Genomic DNA, 22,841 nt, shown 5'->3' with positions numbered 1-22,841 from the left:
AACAGGAGACATTATGACTAGCCTGTTTTACGTAGCCCAGGATACCATACAAATGCTACCATTTCCTGTGCACCATGTTATAAAAAAAGTTGAGAAATACTGATAGCTAATATCATTTCGTATACATTTTGAAAACATTGTCAGCAGCATACTGTATGTGTTCTTTATGTTTTTTTAGTCAGTCTTAGGTTTGAGATTCATCCATTTTAATTCAGGTGTCAGTTTTTCATTTGTGTTTCATTGATGTATGGTATTCTGTTATATAAATATATCACACTTCACCCATTTTCCTAATAATGGGTGCTTATTTGGGTAGTCTACAATTTCTGCTGTTATAAATACGGTTACTTGAAGATTTTTATGGCTCCTTGTATGTTAGTGTTTCCCCAGAGAGGTATGTCTGAGTGAAACTTCTCAGTTACAGGAAATATTCAGCTTACCAGATATTGATGAAGTGTTTACCAAAGTGGGTGTTTACACTTAACAGCAGTTTATAAAACTTACCTCTTCCATCTTCTTTGAACTTGGTATTTTTGGTTTTTTAAAGTTTGGTGGTTCTGGAGATACATGGTAGTTCTGGAGATAGCAGTGATGGTTTGCACAGCAAGGCAAATATACTTAATGCCACAGAACTGTGTGTAGCAGTGATTAAAATGGTAAATTTTATGTTATGTATATACTTTGCCACAATTTTTTTTAAAAACAGCTTTGCTAGTCTGATGGGCATGAAATCTCAGTTTTTTATTTCTTTTCCCTGATACTAGTGAGGTATCTTTATGTTCTAAATTCCATTAATGTTTTTTTCCCCTCTGAATTTCCTGCTCCTATCTTTCTGCCCATTTTTCTATTGAATTTTTTTTTTTATCAGTTCTTAGAAGTTTTCAGTATCTTTTGGGTACTAGTCTTTTGTTGGTTATGTGTGTTGCATACATGTTTTCTCCGTTTTTAGTCATCTTTTCCTTTTCTTTAAATTATATCTTTTGATAAACAGAAGCTTTTAATTTTAATGTGGTTGAATTTATTTTTTTTCTTTTTTGATATCTACTGTCTGTGTTGTGTTTAAGAAATATTTATTTCCTAGGGTGGCTGGGTGGCTCAGTTGGTTAACCGTTCGACTTCAGCTCAGGTCATGATCTCACAGTTAGTTCATGGGTTCAAGCCCTGCATTGGGCTCTGTGCTGCCTGCTTCGGATTCTTGTGTCTTTCTTTCTCTCTGCCCCTCCCCTGCTTGCTCTCTGTCGTCTCTCAAAAATAAACGTTAAAAAAACATATTTCCTAAGACAGGGTCATAACGATATTCACCTGTATTTTTTTCAAAAACTTTTAAGCTTCACATTTTGGTTTATAATCTACTTGATTTGATTTTTATGTTTGGTGTGAAGTAGGTATTCAGTTTTTTCCTTGTATGACTAATGTTCTCCTCTACTGATCTCTAGTGTCACCTCTTATATAGTGCACAAGTCTGTTTCTGGGCTCTCTTTTCTGTTCTGTTGGTCAGTGATTTATCATTGTATTTAAAGCTTTAGTAATAAAATAACGTAGTTGGGCAGTATCCCTCTCCCCCCATTCTTCTCCAGAATGGTTTTAGCTATTCTTGGCTCTCTGCCTTTCTCTTGCAGTTTTAGAATTAGTTTCTCAAACTCCACAGTTGAAGTTTTGATTGGAAATGTAGGTTGTCTTATCCAAGTTTAGTACAATTCTTGCTATTGTGTAGCCGTTGAAATTCAGAGAACCCAAATCTATATTTTATTGTTTTAAAAGAGAAAATTAATAACTAGTTCCCAGTCCACCTAAAAACCTTAAATAGTAAGAATTCACCCAGATTTTTGACATGATATAACATATTTAAAACACCAATTACTTGGTTGTTTCACACTTAACTAAACTCATTACTTATTATGTTTCTGGATAGAAGGCAGTGATATTAGACAGTATCAGATATTTCTTCTGCACTGCTCCAAACATGTATGAATTGTAACATGAATAAATAATGAGAAAATATGCTAAAGATACATGATAAAGGCAAATAATTCTTTGCTAATAACCAACGCCATATAATATACTGATTGAGGACTTGCTCAGGTGAGGTTTGGTCATGAGAGTTAGGAGAGTTCAGTGGTGAGTCAGGGTGTGTGGGAGGGAGTTGGTAAAGGGGCTCACATTCAGATGCTGAGAGGTGATGGACACTTTTCTTAGCTACTAAGATTACAGAAATAGATGCTGTGAATCATTGTCCAAAGCCTTCAGTTAAGCAACAAGATGAAAAAATCTCAAAATGGAGTCTCTCTTTGTGTTCCCATTACTTGTACTACGTGTGTGAACATAAGGTATGATCCTGTCAAATAGCTGCTGAGTGGACACAAAAGTCTCTCTGAGATTCATAAGCACTTTACATGTGCACTCATGCAAATTCATTATTATTTTGTAAAAAAAAATTCCTTTGAATAATGAGTTCTGGATTTAAAAAGTACAAGTTGTAACAATGTTTCAGGCAGCAAAAATTCAAGTGAGGAACTATGGATACATAGATTAATTTGGAGTGAGTTAACATCTTTGCAATATTTAGTCTTCTATAAAACATGATTTTATTTCTCCATTTATTCAGATAGTTTTATAATTTCTTTATAAATGTATATAGATAAATAGGAATGCAATTGCTGTTTATATATTGCCTTTATTAATTTATCTGTAGATTCTTGGGTATTGTACATACATGCTCGTGTCTTCTGGAAATAATGAAATTTTTTTTTATCCTTTTGTTTAATTTTTTTTTTTTTTTGTACTGTGTCAGCTATTAACCTGGACATTGTTAATAGAAGTGGTGATGGTAAACACCCTGCCCCTTATTTTCCAGGAGTTTCTTCTAGGTTTTTCCACTAGGTATGATGTTTGCTATCTATTTTAACAGATTAAAGAAGTTTTTTGTAATAATGTCATATAATTATTGCTTGCTTGCTTCTATTACCTTGGACAAATCACTTCTGTGTACCACAGTTTCCTCAACTGTATAATGGAGATAATAGTCTTTACCTTATGGTAAATTGTAAAGGTAGGTTAAGTAATTTTACACTTAAAACCATACCTCACATATAGCCTAAGTGCTGTGTGCTAGCTATTTTTATAGTTATAAATCCTTGCTTGCTAAGAGATTTTTTGTTTTGAAATCATGAACAGACATTGAAATCTTATTTCTATAACTCATATTTGGCAGTGTCATTGGATTTTGTTAGGACATTAATATTTGTTGAGCTTAGTAGAGTGTCAGAGTTAGGCTATGACTAGAATTTAATTTGGCTTTTAAGGCTTAGCATATTTATTGGTAGTTCCTGTTTTACGTTTTTCTCTGCATTGCCTTTTAGAAGCTCTGGTTGTGACTTTATTTCCTCTCCATCCAAACATATAAGCTAATTGCAGTCATTAAAGAATCTGTTACCTACTTCTAGGGAAGTATGTTTTTATACTTAGTGCAACTTCTTGGTGGAAGTAGATTACTTTGTCTATATTTTGGTATTTTACTAACAGATCAGTGGTCTGTTTATAACTCTGAGAGTGGGTTAATAGTTACTAGGTGAAGAAGCAGTTTGGAGGAATTTACCAAAATAAGAAATTTTCTTTTGGGGGTTCTCTTTTGAAAATTTACTAATGGTGAAAAAGTCTGCGTAGGAACAAACTTTATATAGAGTTATTTGTATACAGCTGGGACTGAATTTATGGACTGCTTTTCTGACTTGCTAAAAAGCTAAAGATTGACAACTCCTTTCATACTGCATTATCCAGCTCAGCTTTTAACTCCAAGAGAACTGTGTTCACAAATTGATGCTCTATTCCTTTGGGGTTGGTGTAGAAGCATTAAATTGTACTAAAATATTCATATGTGAGTGCATTTAGCTGAAAGCAATTGATGTTCTCTTCCCAAGAGGGCAAAGAGAAATGCTGTATGGACCTGCAGTCCAGAAAACACCCTAAGCATGCTTCTTAAAGGTAATTACGTGGCCAGGATGATCAGAGTCCTTACAGTGAAGCTTAAAATGACAAAGGAGAAGTTGTAGAATTTATAAACTGGGGTTAGTATGTATAAATTGTTCAGTTGTGCAGCAGTTAAAAACTTAGTTGGTAAAAATTAGTTCTAAATACATCTTTGAGTTCAAATTATAGTTTTGAATAATTTTCTTAGCTGGTTTTCTGATTTTTATTAGACTGATTTCTTTAAACATTTATTCCTGAAGACCAATCTCAGCGAAGTTTTTTATTCATTACCATTTTATATATGAGGTTGAAATTTTTAACTTTTGGAGAGTCTTGAACTCTTTATATATATATAACTCTTTAAAAGCATGCTACTGTTAGGATAAACTGACATGTCTTGTTGGCAATCAATCTAATTTAACAACTGGCATGAAAATCAATAAGAGTAGATGGCAGATCTTTGTAGCTTTGTTGTAGCTATCTTTGTGTGGTAACTTGAAAGAAATAAAACTATTTTAAATCTCTACTTTTATTCTAATTGTAGTTTTGTTTCTTTCATGTAAAAGCTAATTTATTTTCTAATGTATAGCTTCAGATGTTATAAACATGCACAGGAATGTCAGAGAACATAAGACATTGTAAATTAAGTAAAATGGAGAATTGATCATTTAGCCTACATACTTTGTCCTTTTTTTTTTTTTTTTTTAATGTTTTATTTATTTCTGAGAGAGAGAGCACAAACAGGGCAGGGTCAGAGAGAGAGGGAGATACAGAATTTGAAACAGGCTCCAGGCTCTGAGCTAACTGTCAGCACAGAGCCTGACGTGGGGCTTGAACCCACGAACCCTGAGATCATGACCTGAGCTGAAGTCGGACGCTTAACTGACTGAGCCACCCAGGTGCCCCTACATACTTTTGTCCTTGTGTTCACTTTAGGGCCAAAGATAATTGAGCACTAAAGTCTTGTACAAAAGAACATTTGAGCAACTTAATCTAATATCATTATATATTAATATTAACTGAACTTAGTCTGAAAAAGAATTTGGGAAATGGTGTTTGGGACAGAAGAATGCAAGCCATTTCCTGTTGTTGTTGTTGTTGTTAAGTTTATTTATTTTAGAGAGTGTGTGCACATGAGCTGGGGAGGGTCAGAGAGAGAATCCCAAGCAGGCTCTGAGCCGTCAGTGCAGAACCCACGATGGGGCTCGATCTCAGTGAGATCATGACCTAAGCCAAAAACCAAAAGTCAGATGTGTAACCAACTGAGCCACTCAGGTGCCCCTCCATTTCCTTGAAGTGAGGTTACTTAGAGGGTCTCTGGTTAGGTTGGATGAGTAGTAAATTTTTTATTTTCTGACAGGTACTTTCTTTATCCATATTATTGTTGCCCCCCAAATTCTTACTTCACGGAGTCTTTGTGTAAGTTGGGCTGGACTTTACAACTCTAGTTGCTTTTTTTTTTAATCTTAAAAAATTTTTTTTAATGTTTACTTGTTTTTTTAATGTTTACTTTTTTTTAATGTTTAATGTTTACTAGAGTGAGCAGGGGAGGAGCAGAGAGAGGGAGACACAAAATCTGAAGTAGGCTCCAGGCTCTGCCTGATACGGGTTTCAAACCCACAAACCATGAGGTCATGACCTGAGCCAAAGTCAGACACATAACCAACTGAGCGCCCAGGCGCCCCTAAACTTTACTTTTTAGAACAGTTGTAGCTTTACAGAAAATTTGTAAAGAAACTACAGAGAATTCCTATAAATCTTGTCCTTGGTTTCCCCTATTATTATATTTCTTTAACATTATGTGAACTATTTATTTTTTATAATTGTCAAGACTACAAGATTCTAGAACTTGAGTTTTTTGAAGATGGAGAATTGTGGGAAGGCTTCTGTCAGCGTGATAACTTTCTAATAACTTTTTTGTTGTATAAAATCTAATAAAGTTTGCCACTTCAACCATTTTTGAGTGTACAATTCAGTGGTATTAATTACAGTTACAATCTCATGCAACCGTCACCTCTGTCTATGTCCAAAATTTTTCATCACCCCAAAATGAAACTATATCCATTAAGCAGTAACTCTCCACTGCCTACCCCCCACTCCTGTTTCTGATTATCTCTATGTACTTTATGTTTCTGCCATTCTTGCCTATGCTAGATATTTCATAGAGGTGGAACCATATAATATTTGCCCTTTTGTATCTTATTTCATTTAGCATGATTTCAGATTTCATTTATGTTGTAGCATGAATTAAAGTTTCATTCCTTTTATGGCTCAAAAATACTCCAGTAATCTTCCATGAACATTTTGTTTATCCATTTACCTGCTGGTGGGTATTAGGTTGGTTGGTTTTCACCTTTGGGCTATTGTGAATAATGTACTATGAACATTCACATACAAGTATCTGTTCGAGTCTGTTTTTAGTTCTTTTAGGTATATATCCAAAAGTAGGATTGCTGGGTCATATGGTGATTCTGTGTTTAGCTTTTTGAGGAACCTCCAAACTGTTTTCCTCTGGTTACTTTATAGCTTTCACGAGGTCCTTGGCACAGAAGTTATCTTAAGAATTTTAGAGTAAAGATCGAGAAATGCTGTGCAGAAGCAATAGCCCAACTCTTCTTAGTAGTTTTAGTAAAGCGGCAGCTTGGTAAGGAAGAAGAATACTGCTTGGAAGTCAGGTTCTGGTGCCATCTCTGTTTTGTGGGACCTTAATTTTTTCATTGATAAAACAGTGATTATATAGATAATCTTAGAGATGCCTTACTACTCCAGAATTCTATGTATGTATATATAATTTAGCATATTCTAATTGACTTAGATCAATTAAAAAACCTTAGTGACAAAAAATTTTATAGTAAGACTTCTTATTTGACCTGCTAAAATGCAAAGCTTTGTAACAGACTGATTGTATATCTAAGTGTTTTGATGGCATGTACCCAAATATTTCAGTGTAAATCAGTCACCTGAATAATTTTAGTAAAATGTATAATAATATGCTTGGCTTTCTATTATCAGGTATGCTTGAGGAATATTTTCCCACAATGAAAAATCTCTGAATTAGTATAGAAGGGAATTAGGTAAATGTACATTTCATTGCAAAATAGTTAAATATTAAAAATTATACTTTCAAAAATATACTCTTAAGAAAAACTTGCTTCAGTTCCTATGCATCCTGTGTAATCAAAACCTGAAATTAAAAAACAGTAATAAAGAGTTAAAGCTGAAATTTCACTTTTTCTGGCTTATAAGCCAGATGTTTATATTTAAACTTTTGCATTGCAGGTCACAAATAGTTAGTTGGTGTTCTTATTTTCTAAAAAAAATCTTTTAACTTTGCATTTGAGCAGGTGGGTTATTAAATTTATATTTTGAATAAAATGGGTATATAATGAAGTATATGCTAGTGCATAATTTGTCATCTGCTTTGGGCATATTGTAACTAAGCCATTGTGAAGAAGACATTTACCTGGCTTTTTCTGGGGAGAAAAGGTGGGCCAGTAGAAAAAATATGGAAGTACTTATGTCTAAAGATAAATTTAGGATTTCAAAGAATCTTTATCTAAAAAATCCAAGCTGTGTATCCTGTGCCTGGTAAACACCAAGTCCATCACATTCACATGAGGAACCTTCAGAGACTAGATGAAGACTGTCACTTTTTTTTTTCTTAAATGGGCCTTCTGGCTTTGCTTCTAGGCCTTTCCCGTTAGGTTATTTAGAACCACATATTGACCATTGAAAACCAGGTCAAAGTTTTTATATGAAAGTATTGGCTAGTTTTTAGTACATGTTGCATAAACATCGTCAACAACAATAAATGAGAAATAATTTCCAAGTCTTGCCTCTTCTGTGAGTCCGTCTCTTTGATAAACTTGTAGCTAGTCCGTGTGTGTGGAAGTCCTGCAAATTCCAGTTGACATGCAAGGGGCTGGTAGAGAGAGGAATCTAAAAGAGGTAGCTTATGTCCCTTATCAGAATAAGAAATTCAGAGCTGTTGTACCAACTGATATCTTTAATAACATGGGATAAAAATTGTTAGCTAAAATTGATAGTACTTGTTTATATATAAACTTAAGTTAGCTGTTCATTTCATCTTGTGTTAGTGATTTTTTTCTAAGGTAAATATGCTCACTGCAGTTTTATAGACTAGTGGCTTCAGTTGAAGCATATTACCATTACTATTATAATAGTTATTTGTGGTGTGGTAGAAAATGTACTGAATTTAATATTAAAGGACTTGGGTCAGGAAGCCAGCCTTTTATAGGTACGCTATATGTTTAACCTTGAACAACATACCAAACCTGCATAAGCCTATGCTTTCTCTTCTATAAAATGGAAATAATTTTTTAAAAAATTTTTATTAAAAATTTTTTTTAATGTTCACTTATTTTTGAGAAAGAGACACAGAGTGTGAGTAGGGGAGGGGCAGAGAGAGGGGGACACAGAATCCAAAGCAGGCCCCAGTCTCTGAGCTGTCAGCACAGAGCCAAAGTTGGATGTGTAACCAATCGAGCCACCCAGGCGCCCCTAAAATGGGAATAATTCCTGTCCCATAGAGTTATTGTCATAGTTAAATGAGATAATGTATGTAAAATACCCCGTGGAACTCTAATGATTAGTATGCCATCTTGACTACTAATAAAACCTGAGGTCATCCTAATATAGGAACATTGTCTAACGGCTGGGACATACTTTCAGCTTTAAACCAAGAGTATGGGTAATGTCTTCCATTCTTGTTAAAACTCAGTTTAGCCATAAGCGTGCCTGAGAACTTCATAATACAGGCAGAGAGCTTTTGGAGAGAAGAGACATAGATAGTTGTGCTTTGTGTTTTGGGGCCTCTTCCAAAAAGAAAAGAGGCTTAACACAATTTGACAAATAGAGGAAATAGTTTGGCCTTTTAAATGAGCAACAGGATGAAATACAGCAATATTAATGCACAGGAGACTTGCAGTAATTAGAAAATATTGTTTGGTTAATCTACTTCTCAGAGATGTTCATTATTTGCTCTGATAAATTCCATTTAACTCGTAACATGGCATTTTTTATCTGTGTGTTGTATTTTAGCTGTAACAGTTGCTGTTTTAGGTAATGCCTCTGTAGTCTTCTAAGTAAGAAGATTGAAAAAGCAGTTGTCATCAAATAAAACTGTTGTCCTGTCTGTGACAGACTTAGGGGTGTTGTTTTTGAGCACGTAATATTGGATCTCTGAACTCTAGAATTGCTTTTATGTTCTTCCCCAGCTCTATCTGGAAAAGGAGGCTATTGGTAGAAAAGAAGTTTTAAACCTGATTTTTAAACAGACGAAGCGGGGCGCCAGGGTGGCTCAGTCAGTTAAGCATCCGACTTTGGCTCAGGTCATGATCTCACGGTTTGTGGGTTCGAGCCCCTCGTCGGGCTCTGTGCTGACAGCTAGCTCAGAGCCTGGAGCCCGTTTCAGATTCTGTATCTCCTGCTCTCTCTGACCCTCCCCTGCTCATGCTGTCTCTCTCTCAGAAATAAATAAAACATTAAAAAAATTAAAAAGAAAAAAAGAGAGAGGGAGAGACAAAGCAAAAGGCACCTGGGTGGCTCAGTTGATTGAGCGTCCGATTTTGGCTCAGGTCATGAACTTGCAGTTGGTAAGTTTGAGCCCCATGTTGGGCTGTGTGCTGACAGCTCAGAGCCTGGAGCCTGCTTTGGATTCTATGTCTCCCTCTCCCTCTGCTCCTGTCCCGCGTGTTCTTGTTCTCTTTCTCTCTCTCTCTCAAAAATAAATAAAACATTTTAAAAAATGGGGTTTTTGTAGCCATCAGCACAGAGCCCGATGCGGGGCTCGAACCCATGAACCGTGAGATCATGACCTGAGCCGAAGTCGGACGCTTAACTGACTGAGCCACCTAGGCGCCACCCAAAAAAAATTTTTTTTAATTTGCTTTAAAAAATAAAGAGATGAAGCGATATTGGCTTGGCTTTTCTGCTCTGAAAGCTTCAGATTTAACTAATATACTCATGTATTTCATATAGACAAAAAAATAAATGTTTAAATCTTTCCTTTCTACTTTTTTTTTAAGTAAAACAGATCTGAAATTGCTGTAGGTAGAATACTGTCCAATTCCCGGAAAAAGTGAAGGTATGAGTTTACATCATAAAACTCATGTAATTTCAGTTTCATAAATATATGTTTTATACAGCCAATATGGTATGTCTTGGTACCTGAATTTGGGGTACATATCTCTCTATATGAGGATTATGTTTGAATTTTGCAAAGAAATTTACCCCAAATCTCTAAACCAGCCAGCACTGTCTAGGAAGTTGGGCAGAATTTCTAACTTTTTTTTTTTTTTTTTGGATTTTATTTTTTATTTTTATTTTTTTTACAAATAGTTTATTGTCAAATTAGTTTCTACATAACACTCAGTGCTCATCCCCAAAGTGCCCTCCTTCATGCCCATCCCCCCCTCCCCCCCACATCCATCAGTCCTCAGTTTTTGTCAGCATTCAAGAGTCTCTCATGGTTTGCCTCTCTCCCTTTCCCCCACCATTTCCGCCCTTCTTCTCCCCCTTGTTCCTCCGTCAAGTTCCTCCTAATCCTCCTATACGTGCAAACATATGATATTTGTCCTTCTCTGCCTGACTTATTTCGCTCAGCATAACACCCTCAAGGTCCATCCATGTTGCTACACATGGCCAGATTTCATTGTTTCTCATTGCCATGTAGTATTCCATGGTATAGATAAACCACATCTTCTTGATCCATTCATCTGTTGATGGACACTTAGGCTCTTTCCATGTTTTAGCTATTGTGGAGAGTGCTGCTATGAACATTGGGGTACATGTGCTCCTATGCCTCAGCATTTCTGTATCCCTTGGGTAAATTCCTAGCAGTGCTATTGCTGGGTCATAAGGGAGTTCTATTGTTAGTTTCCTGAGGAACCTCCACACTGTTTTCCAGAGGGGCTGTACCAGTTTACATTCCCACCAACAGTGTAGGAGGGTGCCCGTTTCTCCACATCCTCGCCAGCATCTAGAGTTCTCTGATTTGCTCATTTTAGCCACTCTGACTGGCGTGAGGTGGTATCTCAGTGTGGTTTTGATTTGTATTTCCCTGATGAGGAGGGATGCTGAGCATCGTTTCATGTGTCTGTTGGCCATCTGGATGTCCTCTTTGGAGAAGTGTCTGTTCATGTCTTCTGCCCATTTCTTCACTGGGTTGTTTGTTTTTCGGGCGTGGAGTTTGGTGAGTTCCTTATAGATTCTGGATATTAACCCTTTATCTGATATGTCATTTGCAACTATCTTTTCCCATTCCGTTGGTTGCCTATTAATTTTCTGGGTTGTTTCCTTGGCTGTGCAGAAGCTTTTAATCTTGATGAGGTCCCAACAGTTTATTTTTGCTCTCGATTCCCTTGCTTTTGGGGATGTGTCAAGTAAGAAGTTGCTGCGGTGGAGGTCAAGGAGGTTGTTTCCTGCTTTCTCCTCTAGGGTGTTGATAGTTTCCTGTCTCACGTTCAGGTCCTTTATCCATTTTGAGTTGATTTTTGTGCATGGTGTGAGAAAATGATCTAGTTTCATTCTTCTGCATGTTGCTGTCCAGTTCTCCCAACACCATCTGTTAAAAAGGCTGTCTTTTTTCCATTGGATATTCTTTCCTGCTTTGTCAAAGATCAGTTGGCTGTATACTTTTGGGTCCACTTCTGAGTTCTCAATTCTGTTCCATTGGTCTATGGGTCTGTTTTTGTGCCAATACCATACTGTCTTGAGGATGACAGCTTTGTAGTAGAGGCTGAAGTCTGGGATGGTGATACCTCCCGTTTTGGTTTTATTTTTCAGGATTACTTTGGCTATTCGGGGTCTTTTGTGGTTCCATACAAATTTTTGGATAGTTTGTTCTAGTTTTGAGAAGTATGCTGGTGCAATTTTGATTGGAATTGCATTGAATGTGTAGAGTGCTTTAGGTAGTAATGACATCTTAACTATATTTAGAGAATTTCTAACTTTACAGCCAGTGCTAAATGCAGTAAAGAAACTAATAGGTATCAGTGAAAAGAAATTTTCCCAATACATTATCCCAGAATTGTTTCAAATTAATAACTTCCTTGAGATGGTAGTGGTTGCCCCTTTAAAGTGGAATTTAGGGGTGCCTGGGTAGTTCAGTCAGTTTACTCTTGATTTTGGCTCAGATCATGATTCTAGGGTCATGAGATTGAGCCCCGCATTGGGTTCCGTGCTGAGCATGGAGCCTACGTGAGACTCTCTTTCTGCCCCTCTCCCCCACTTTGCTCTCTCTCTCTCAAAATGGAAAAATAAAAATAAAAAGTAAAGTGGAGTTTAGAAAATAGTTGGCTGTCTTTTGCCTTCTACTTTAAAGATTTAGTGATTATTTAGTAATAATAGCATTATTATATAATAATATGCATTTTACATGCGTTGTGTTATTTAATAATTACAACAGTTGTATTAGCTGCAGTTATTTATCTCCATTTTACACATGAGGGGATTGAGATTTTGAGAGGTTAAATAATTTGCCTGAGAACAAATGGCAGGGGAAGAGTCAAGATCTGAACCCATCTCTCTCTGATCTTATTTATTTAGTTATACTAGTAATTGAATAAGTATAGTGGTTTTGTATACTTGGACATTTCAACTTTCTTGAGTTGAGATCTTCGCTCATTAATTTTCTGTCATCCTTGTTTCCTGATATAAAATATTTTAAAGTTATAAATTGTTTTTTTTGTGTGTGTTACTTTAGCTACATCCTACAGGTGCTGATATACTTTGCTCTCTTTTTTTTGGTGTTTTGTTCTAAGTAGTGTGTGTGTGTGTGTGTGTGTGTGTGTGTGTGTGTGTATTTGTTTTGAGAGAAAAAGAGAGTGGGGAAGGGAAAAAGAGAATCCCAAGCAGTCTCTGTGCTGTCAGTGCAGAGCCTGACACAGGGCTTGAATTCATGAACCATGAGATCATGACCTGAGCAGAAATGAAAAGTTAGATGCTCAGCTGACCGAACCACCCAAGCTCCCCTTGCTCCAAGTATTTTTTAAATTTCTATTGAAACATTTTTTTAAAACTCAGATTATTTAGATGCTTTTTTTGGAAAAGTATGTGTTTTTAAGGATAGATTTTTTTCAGGTCCTTCTAGAGTTTTAAGAAAAAATATTACTAGAGGACAAAATTTGATAGTTTCTTTTCAGAATATAAATTAACTGTATTAAGTCAGGAGTTTTCATGTGCTTTTGGTTTTCCTATAGCAGTCCACACTACCTAAAATTTGATGGACTTTTGTCATCATTTATGACCCTGTTGTCTGCTGGTCTTCAGCTTTGTAACACCACTGACTTTCCTTTTTGTTTTCTTTCAAAGTTTAAAACAACCTATAAATGGTCTTATTCTGAGCCAATACAAGCAAAGCAGACACATGAGACTAATGTCATTTTATCTGTAGATCTACTCTTAAGACCATGTTCTACAGTACCCCTTTAGAGTGTACAAGAAAGTTCTTTAGCTAATTCTAAAGTTATCTTGGGTTTGTGCTGTCCAATATGGTAACCACTAAGCTTCATGTGGCTTTTGGGCACATGAAATGTAATTAGTCTGAATTGAGATTATTAAAATTAATTTCACCTGTTTTTTCTTTATTAAAGTAAACATAAATAAAGTTACATTAAATTTGACTAACAGAAATTTTCAAATTAAATATGTGGCTCACACTATCTTTTTTGGATTTAACAACAAATTCAACAAAATTTTTTTAGACAAAAATTAGCGTTAGACAAAAGTCACAGTGCATAAGTCAGAGACCACTTCCTCCTTAGCTTCTGCGCTAAAATCCTCTGGAGAGTAGGACTCAGATAACACAGGTTTCCTGCACAAGGTTTGGGTTAAGCAGGAGTGATGTTAGTACATTCTTTCTGAAGAAAGTAACCAAAATTCAGATAATCTACCAGAGAATATTCTGGCTGTGTTGATTCCACAGGTTGGTTAGATTTCTGTAAAAGTATTTAAGACTGCATTCCAGTCCTCTTTCTGTTTATCAGGCATGCAGGTGTATCAGTAAGCTAAAACCAGTAAAACCTACTTTTAATAGCTTGTTTTGTCTGAAGGACTAGGGGAGCCAGACTAGATAGAATAAGCTGCAAAAGTGGGCTCCTCTTAGGCAGAGGGTAGAACTGACTTCAGAGGAGTGCCATCCCCTGATCTGCTTCCAAAGACCTTTACATTTCTCAGTGGCAGATACTGAAAGCATTTGCACAAGAGACCAGAGCTCTGTCATACTTTGATGTTTTCCCCCCTACATTGGATTATAGATTTTTGTTATTTACCTTAACCTATGTTGTTAGACTGTGAGCTTCTTGAGGACATGGGACAAAGAATATCATAGTTGTCTTTATAGTCCCTATAAGGTGTAACAGCAAGTATCAACAACAGTGAAGTTAACCAGTGTCTCTCAATTTTTTTCTGTTATGGCATACTTAGAAAATTACTGTATTCATACCACAGAGAATTCTGGCTTCCCTGCACTTCTAGTCCATACAACTTTTTTGTATGAATTAAGAGAAAAATACCCCTTTCTCAAGTTGCTCTACTGTCATCTGTTTGAAAATTGTAATAAAAATGCATTTCTGTAAAGACTCTGATATAAGTGATGGCTCCGTCCAGAGTTGTTCAGTGTGCATACACATATGATAGCTCAACTGTACATCATAGCCTTGAGACCACCCCAGGAGCCCACCAGTGGGCTGAGAGAATCAATATTTGAACAGACCTCAAGGCACATGAGTGCCTTGGGGAAACTAGATACTGTGCCAAGGACTGAAGCCTCACAGTACCCTTTGAAGTAGGGTTCTTATAATCCCAGTTTTTCAGGTGAGCAAGCTGAGGCATAGAGGTTAAATGGCTGGTCCACAGTCACATGTCCACCAGGTGGGTGAACTGGAATTTAAACCAGGTAATGAAATTCTAGAGCGTAGGTTCTTAATATAATATATAATACTACTCCTCTTGTAAACCTTTGTTAAACCACGCTGAATGCAGCAGTTTCCAAGCCCTTTTCCTGTTTTCATCAGCCCATTGTAAGTAAGGTATTTTAGAACGCTGCCCCTGAGTTCTTTGGATGAGTCTGTAGCTGTAGTCTTTTTTTAGGTTTTGACAAGAGAAGAGTGATTTGTGTTTTCTTCTACTTGTCCTTGTTTCTGTTGAAGTGAGTGTTGTCCCTTCTTTATATTTCAGAATAACTTCTGGTCCTCTTACCACCCTGGTGGCTTTCCTTTTTCCCACAGTCCCATCCCCATTCTTAATTTACAGAATGACCAGCCCAAACTGCTGCCAGCTCATGTAGGTTGATCTAGTCTCACTTCTAGATTCCCTCCCTTTGTTAAGGCTCCTAGGATTATATCTCCAGAACTACCCCTCCATACTTCTGTGTCTGTTCCTTTCTTTAATCCTACCTCTTTTTGAACCCTTAATTGCTGTTCTCCCCTCCAACATCATCTCTATTTTCTCTCCAAACTATCTTACTTACTATCTGATTATAGAAGCAAAGTACCTCAGGGCAGGGATTGCCTTGTTATGTTGTGAAGCAGTGTCTAAAGTGCTCCATAAATTAGCATCTGTAGAGAGTTTTATACATACTAATTATTATTATTGAAATACAGAAATGCTTTCTGAGCCATAAGGAAGCATCCTAAGATAATAGTCTAATTGCCTGTACATGTTTTTTAAAAAGAAGAAAAAAATCTGTCTTCCTGCCTGAAAGAGCTATCAGATCTCAGAACAGATCTCAGAACAGCAGCCCAAATCCCAGGACTCTTTCTGGTTATTGTTTCAGTGCTTTTATATTTATTCAGAGAAGCATGTTTGCAAGACAGTAAAATAAGGTCCCATTGGTCATGTGAACCTATTCAGACCGTTCATACTGGTCAGAAAGGCAGGAATGGCCTTTGGTTTGCTTTGGCCCAGAATCTTTTATTTCCTTAGTGACATTTATGGTTAAAGTCAATGGTATTCATATCTCAGGGCATTTAAGGTAAATTTCATTTATATTATATTTATGTAGATGTTTACTGCCAGGATGATAAACATTTTTTATTAGCATTTTATGATGCAAATGGAGAAGCTTTTAAGACTTGTTGAATTTTAATGTAGACATGTACTTGAAAGAGTGGTTAATGAGACTTTTTTCTATCTGTATGTTTGTCTTTCTACATAATTTGCCTTATAAATCTTACTGTCCTAGTTTTCCTGAATGTGAGATTTATTAGTAAGTTAATCAAAATTAGTAATTTTGATTAACAGTTTAATTAATGTTCTTTTATGAAAGAAATGCTAGTGAGAATAAACTAAAATGATGTTAAAATGGTCATTTGAAGTTACCTGTAAATCTTAAATAAAAAAGTAGTGCTTTTTCAAAGAAAAGAAGCTTGTTGATCACTCCATGCCTGATGAGTAGATCATATATATGTAATATATAATATATGATATATGTGATAGATATATATCATAGAGACTCATATATATCATATATATATCATAGACTCACAGAGCTTGGGATTGTTTTTTATCCTTACCCATACATTTTACTTCCTGCAGCCTAAGACAGTCTTTTTAGGCCAAATTGCACTTACCTTATCTTTATAGAGCAAGTTGAATTGGGAAACAAGCCCACATAATTTTTAGATGATTTAACTCACTTTGGGGATTAGGTTGTTTCCTTTTACAGGGTACACAGTGGTACCTTGCTGCTCTAGGAGCAGTTGGACAATTTATGCCTTTAAAGATAAGGTCTGGGGGATGTACCATCCCCTGGCCTGGTCCTGCTGGAAAGAGTTAATAGATTTTAAGCTGCATAAGAGCTGAGGAATCATCTGTTCTAGTAGTTCTTAGCTCTGGCTGCACATTAGAGTATCCTATGGAGCTTTTTTAAGGAGCTCCAGTGTTGGGGCTATGCCCCTTCTGCTTACAATTGGGGAAACTGAGAAAGGGGGAAATTGACTTGTATACAGTCACATCCCACACACACTTAGGTGTTATGAAAAATCATTATTCTCAGATCTTAGTTGAAATGCTCTCACATTTTGGAGTGAACAGTTATTAAATTGATCTAGATCATAAGCAGTGCAGAAAACAAGGTGGGGCCACCCGACACTGTCATTGACTTAGAAGTATCTACCCTGTAATGAAACATATAAAAATAAAAAGCCACCTTCAGTGCCTTCCTCCTTAATCATATTGAGGGGAGTCTTTACTGTCAGTTGTGACGAAACCATAGTGTCAGTTTGTTTACATGGTGGGTGAACCCCCTACCCAAGGTAGGGCTAGTTCAGCCTATGTGTGGGGAAAAGCTTTTCAGTTAAAGCTTTAATTATATCTAATAGATAGAATGGAGCAGCTAAGCTCTTTTAATTAAGCACTTATTAAATTTGTTTTCCATGATGATAGTTTTAATTTTCAAACTTGGACACTTTAAATTATTTAGATAAGGGGACAGAGGAGCAGTCAGTTGTCCTTTTCTTTGTTATGACTGGGGATAAAGGGTTAGAAGAAGGTACAAATATTATCATCAACAATTTACTTAGAAACTGCAGTCTGGGGGCCCTTTTATTAAGTGCTAGAAATACAAAGGTTAAAGCCTATGTGTTCAAGAAGTTTGTGTTTCTTACTTAGGGATATTGTGTGTGCATGTACACATGCATGTGTGTCTGTGTTAGAACCTCTTGAGGCTGATTTGTAGTTTTGGTTTTGCTGAATGTGAAGTCTAATAAATATATCCTAATTATCATTTTTAACAAATTTCTTTTTATGAGAAGCCAAACAAATGAGTCAAAATATATTTTAATATGTCTATGTATTTATATGTTAATGTACATTGTCTTTATATTGTGAATGGGTATATACAGAATGATGAGTTAAAATGTGATAATCTAAATATAGCCTAGGGACACCTGCCTGAGTGGCTCAGTTGGTTAAGCACCTGACGCTTGGTTTTGGCTCAGGTCATGATCTCGTGGTTTCATGAGTTCATGCCCTTGCATCTGGCTCTGCACTGGCAGCATGAGCCTGCTTGTGATTCTCTTTGCCCCTCCTCCAATTGCGCTTTCTCTAAATAAGTGAATAAATACCCTAGACATAAAAGTGCTCCCTCACAGGAGATTGTGAGATTAAGTGAAACAGTTGATGTAAAAATGCTTAATACAGTGCTCATAGACTCTCATTGTCCACATGTTTATTATTATACTATCACTAGTATAATTCAGAGGGAAAAAAAGCCTATGGATTAGGGAGATCAGGGAAGGAGGAAAGCATAATTTAAGTAATACATATTACATCTTTTTTATTTAAAATATCTTTAGTCTGGGGCGCCTGGGTGGCTTAGTCGGTTAAGCGTCTGACTTTCGCTTAGGTCATGATCTTGTGGTTCGTGGGTTCGAGCCCCGCGTCGGGCTCTGTGCTGACTGCCAGCTCGGAGCCTGGAGCCTATTTCAGAGTCTGTGTCTCCCTCTCTTTCTGACCCTCCCCTGCTCACGCTGTCTCTCTCTCTCTCTCTCCTAGAAATAAATAAAAATTAAAAAAAAAATTTAAAAAAATCTTTAGTCTAAGATTTGAATTGCTAATAGCAAATACTATGGAAGATACAATATAATATATCTAAGTTTGTATTAATGATAATGGTCCCTTTTGTTTCAGGAGCTTTATATTGCTGTAGGAATATCTGGAGCCATCCAACATTTAGCTGGGATGAAAGACAGCAAGGTAAACTACACAATAATAATAATCCTCAAAGAAAAATTTTGATTTCATTGTTTCCATAGTTATAGTTTATGTAAGTTCAACCATTCAGATTAACACAGATCCAGGAACTGAAAGAAACTCAAGCTGCTGTTCACTGCTTGAAGCTGTACCATTGGTGGGAGAGGCAGTGCCGTGTCAGGAAAGAAGTATGATCCTGAGTCCCAGCTCTGCTGCCAGCTTATCACAACATGTGTCCTGTCTGCACCTCTGTTCTTTGCCCAACACAGGTGCTGGCTGATAATGTGTGAAGTCCCTTTCAACTCTGACAGTCTATGGATAGAAAGCTTAGGGTGAAAACAGCTTGAGGTTCTGACCATCTAATTAGTTTATGAGATTTCTCATCCCTGATTCTCTGTCTGCTCTACCCTGGTCACCTAAAAGTCCCACCCTCATATGTTGACACAGCTCCTCTTCCCAGGCTGTTCCTAGAGTGTGACAGACACATTTGGGGTTGGAGCACCTTAATATCTGAGTAATTGTTAAAAATACAAGATGTGGAGGAAGCAGTTGATTTTAACTTGCTGCTTAGACTATATCGGGAAGTCCAGTGTAATGACTCTGTGAACATATATTTCAGAATATGACACATTAATTCATGCATACCAATGCACAGTTTGAATTATGAACTTATTCTTTCATGAAGGCAGAGATGCTTCTGACATTCTCTGGCTTTTATGCATTCAGATGGAAGGTTGATATAAAAGGTAATAAAACTTTTAACAGGTTTAACTTGAAAAAAATGCATTCACTACCTCCTTGTAACCTCTAAATGAATTGACGCAAAACCAGTCAGATTTCACAGTTGGATGGCAGGTTTCTTTACTGAGCTATGAAAACAAGCAGTGCCAATGGGAAAAATGTTATTGCTGCATTAAAGGGAAAAAAAAACCCAAACACTCCAGTACAGCAACCTTAAAAAACATTTTTAGCTGGGCCAGTTCAGACATATATAATTCTGCTTCTCTAAAATAAAAGATTCTTCCTGCCACGAAGTTCCTGGCAAAAATTGTCATGCCAGCAGGGCTGGATTGGAGGCAGAGATGGACTCCTTAGTATATATATGTTAAGGCAAAAAGGAAAAAATTGAAGTAAGGAGACTAGTGTTTGGGCACAATCTATAAGAAATTTGAGCCAAGAGTTTGTCTGTCTGTGTAGTCAACAAATATTTATTAAACACTTAGTTTGTACCAAATGCTGGGGATCCTTAAATGAAAAAGGCATAGCCCTTGTCATCAGCGCCTTATGTGAGAGACACAACAATCTCTGGTTGTAATTTTGGTTAAGGTCTAAAATGGGATATTAGTGAAATTGGTTTACATCTGATGATCACATTGCATACCAGCTACAGTTTTAATTAGCATCATGGTTTAAAGAATATGAGATTTGGTTGTTAGATAAAATGAGTCAGTGTAATGAAAGCACTTTTTGAACTGTATACATATTAATTTCATTGAATATAATCTGTGCTTTAGAAGTTGTGTAAGGAAGGGGAGCATGAATTTATAAGGACATATTAAGAGAGTGTTAGGATGCAAGCAAGATTTTATGATTCTCAGTTGATAATTCAGGAATATTCTTTCAGTAATTTCAAAAACTATAACCATCCCAAATCTTTCTTCTTAAATACTTTAGTGGTTCTCTGCCCACAGTTGTGTGCTCTTGCTTTAAAAATAACTTTTATACAGTAGGAATGAAAAAGCTTTCAGATGATTAAACTGTCAGATGTTTGACTAGGTGGCCTCCAGGAAAATCATTAACCATCATTAATTAAATAAATCTCTGCTAGTTGCTGTGAAGCAGGCTTACATATTCCCAGAAGAGAAACACCTCCATACAAATCAAATGCCTATGATTCAAAATGTTTGTCCTGTGACTTTGGATTTGACACTCATATTGAAACCTTCATTTATTGTCTCTGGCCACACATCTTTTAATACATATGACGTTTCTCTGGAATAGTAGTTACCTGGACTACAGTGTACTCTAAATATTCTAGAATATTTTCATCTCTTTGAGGGACCCTAGAGGAATTACACATATGTCATATAGCCTATATTTTAAGCCATACAGTATCAAAATTCTTTTAAAATGTGTTCCAGCTGTTTTTATGTGATAGAGTAATAGACAGTAGAAACTTAATTTTACTTCTAGAGATAGGAATTATCATCTGTTAAAATAACACCACAATAGGGGCACCTGGATGGCTCAGTCAGTTAAGTCTCCAGCTCTTGATTTCCACTCAGGTCATGGTCTCCCCATTTGTGATATTGAGCCCTGCATCAGGCTCTGTGCTGATTTTATTTATTTTATTATAATTGTGCTTGGGATTCTGTCTCTCCCCCTCCCCCACATGCACGTGTTCACTCTCTCTAAATAAATAAAGCAAAAATAACACATTAGAATCAGATACTAGAGTCAATAATTTTAAGTGTATTTATTTTGAGAGTGAGTGCACGCATGTACACGTGTACATGAGTGCAGAGAGAGGGACAGACAGAATCCTAGGCAGGCTCAGAGCTGCCAGCCCAGAGCCCCACGTGAAGCTGGAACTCACAAAGTGTGAGATCATGACCTGAGCCAACATCAAGAGTTGGGCGCTTAACTGACTGAGCCACCCAGGTGCCCCTAGAGTCAAAACTTTAATTGCAGTGGTGTTAGAAGCACTTCTATGGAGAATACCAAACACTCTGTAACATATAAGTAAATCTGTTCTTAATAAATTGAATAGTTGGTAAACGTAGCACCTTTTTGTGTGACTATTTCTCTTTAATCTGTTACTAATCGGTCTAATGATCCTTCCCTTGTAGGAGATAAGAGGACCTTTTGGTAGTTCTTGTAGGAGACATAGTAACTTATTTTATTATATTTGTTGCATACCTAAGGACTTAAACATTTTTGTTTTAAAGTTCCTTACTAACAGGCTGACTAGATAGTTAACTTCTATATTCTAATAAAAGACCCAGGATAATAATTTAAAAATAATAAGTGGAATGCACTATATGGAGGATAAATAGTTTGAGCTACAAAGTATATGAATTAGGGTATGGATTTGTTACCTTTTTTTAAAGTTTAAATCCAACATTTAAAATCACAAGTTTAGGAGCACCTGGATGGTTCAGTTGGTTAAGCATCTGACTCTTGATTTCGGCTCACGTCATGCTTTCACAGTTGTGAGATCAAGTCCTGCATCAGGCTCTGTGCTGAGCATGGAGACTGCTTGAGATTCTCTCTCTGCCCTTCCCAGATATGCGCATGTGCACACGCTTCATTTCAAAAATTAAAAAAACCCACAAGTTTAAATTTCTATATTGTTAATAGGACATCGAAAATATTAATCATTTTATAAGTGAAATAAGCTAAAGATTGACTAATCATCGTATCTCCTGATGATTTAGTAAAGTAGATTTCTAACTATCTTATTGAATAAAGCACACCAAATATAAAGTACTTAATTTTTCATTCAAAGGTTTTATTCTGTGTATCTAAAATTTTTTGATGAACTGCAGAACTTTTCAGTTACCATTTTGTTTAAGTTAGATTATTGAGGTGTAATTTACATACAGTAAAATTAAACTTTTTTAGTGTCCTCTACTTAAAATAAGATGTACTATCTTTACCTTTTTTAAGTATAGATTTAAAAATTCTGTGCATGTTGTCAGTGATATTAAATGCATTCATGATGTTGTGCAACCATCACCACTACCCAATTCCAAAATGCTTTTCATCTTGTAAAATGAAACTGTACCCATAAAACAGTAACTTCCTAATTTCCTCCCATACCTTCTAGCTCTTGGTAACCATAGTTCTACTTTCTGTCTCTATGATTTTGACTATTCTAAGTACCTCAGATAAGGGGAATCATCATATATTTGTCTTTCTGTGACTGGCTTATTTCACTTAGCATGTTTTTAGAGTTTACCCATGTTGTAGCATGTGTCAGAATTTGCTCCCTTTCTTGGGCTGAATATTTCATTGTATCTATATAACACATTTGGCTTATGTATTTATCTGTTGATGGACACTTGGATTGCTTCCATGTTTAGGTATTGCAAATAATGCTATTGTGAACATGGATGTACACATATGTCTTTGAGCCCTGGTTTTATTTCTTTTCAGTA

At 36.2% G+C, this 22,841-nt stretch overlaps 1 protein-coding gene across 3 annotated transcripts in view; it reads left to right on the top strand.

Annotated features, from left to right (window-relative positions):
• Positions 1 to 22,841, top strand: part of ETFA (electron transfer flavoprotein subunit alpha) — an 84,213-nt gene that overhangs the window by 46,251 nt on the left and 15,121 nt on the right. For 2 of the 3 annotated variants that reach the window (XM_039238234.1, XM_039238235.1), the window contains exon 10: positions 18,619 to 18,684. The exons of the other annotated variant lie outside the window; for it this stretch is intronic. In XM_039238234.1, the coding sequence (XP_039094165.1) occupies positions 18,619 to 18,684 (66 nt within the window). The remainder of the gene's footprint in view (positions 1 to 18,618; positions 18,685 to 22,841) is intronic. 3 annotated transcript variants of the gene reach the window in all.

The sequence above is a fragment of the Hyaena hyaena genome, unplaced genomic scaffold (genome assembly GCF_003009895.1).
Source record: "Hyaena hyaena isolate Hyena2069 unplaced genomic scaffold, ASM300989v1 scaffold_137, whole genome shotgun sequence".
In the NCBI taxonomy this organism is placed as follows: domain Eukaryota; kingdom Metazoa; phylum Chordata; class Mammalia; order Carnivora; family Hyaenidae; genus Hyaena; species Hyaena hyaena.
Note: the sequence above shows the minus strand (reverse complement) of the source record. Positions and strands in the feature narration are given on the sequence as shown.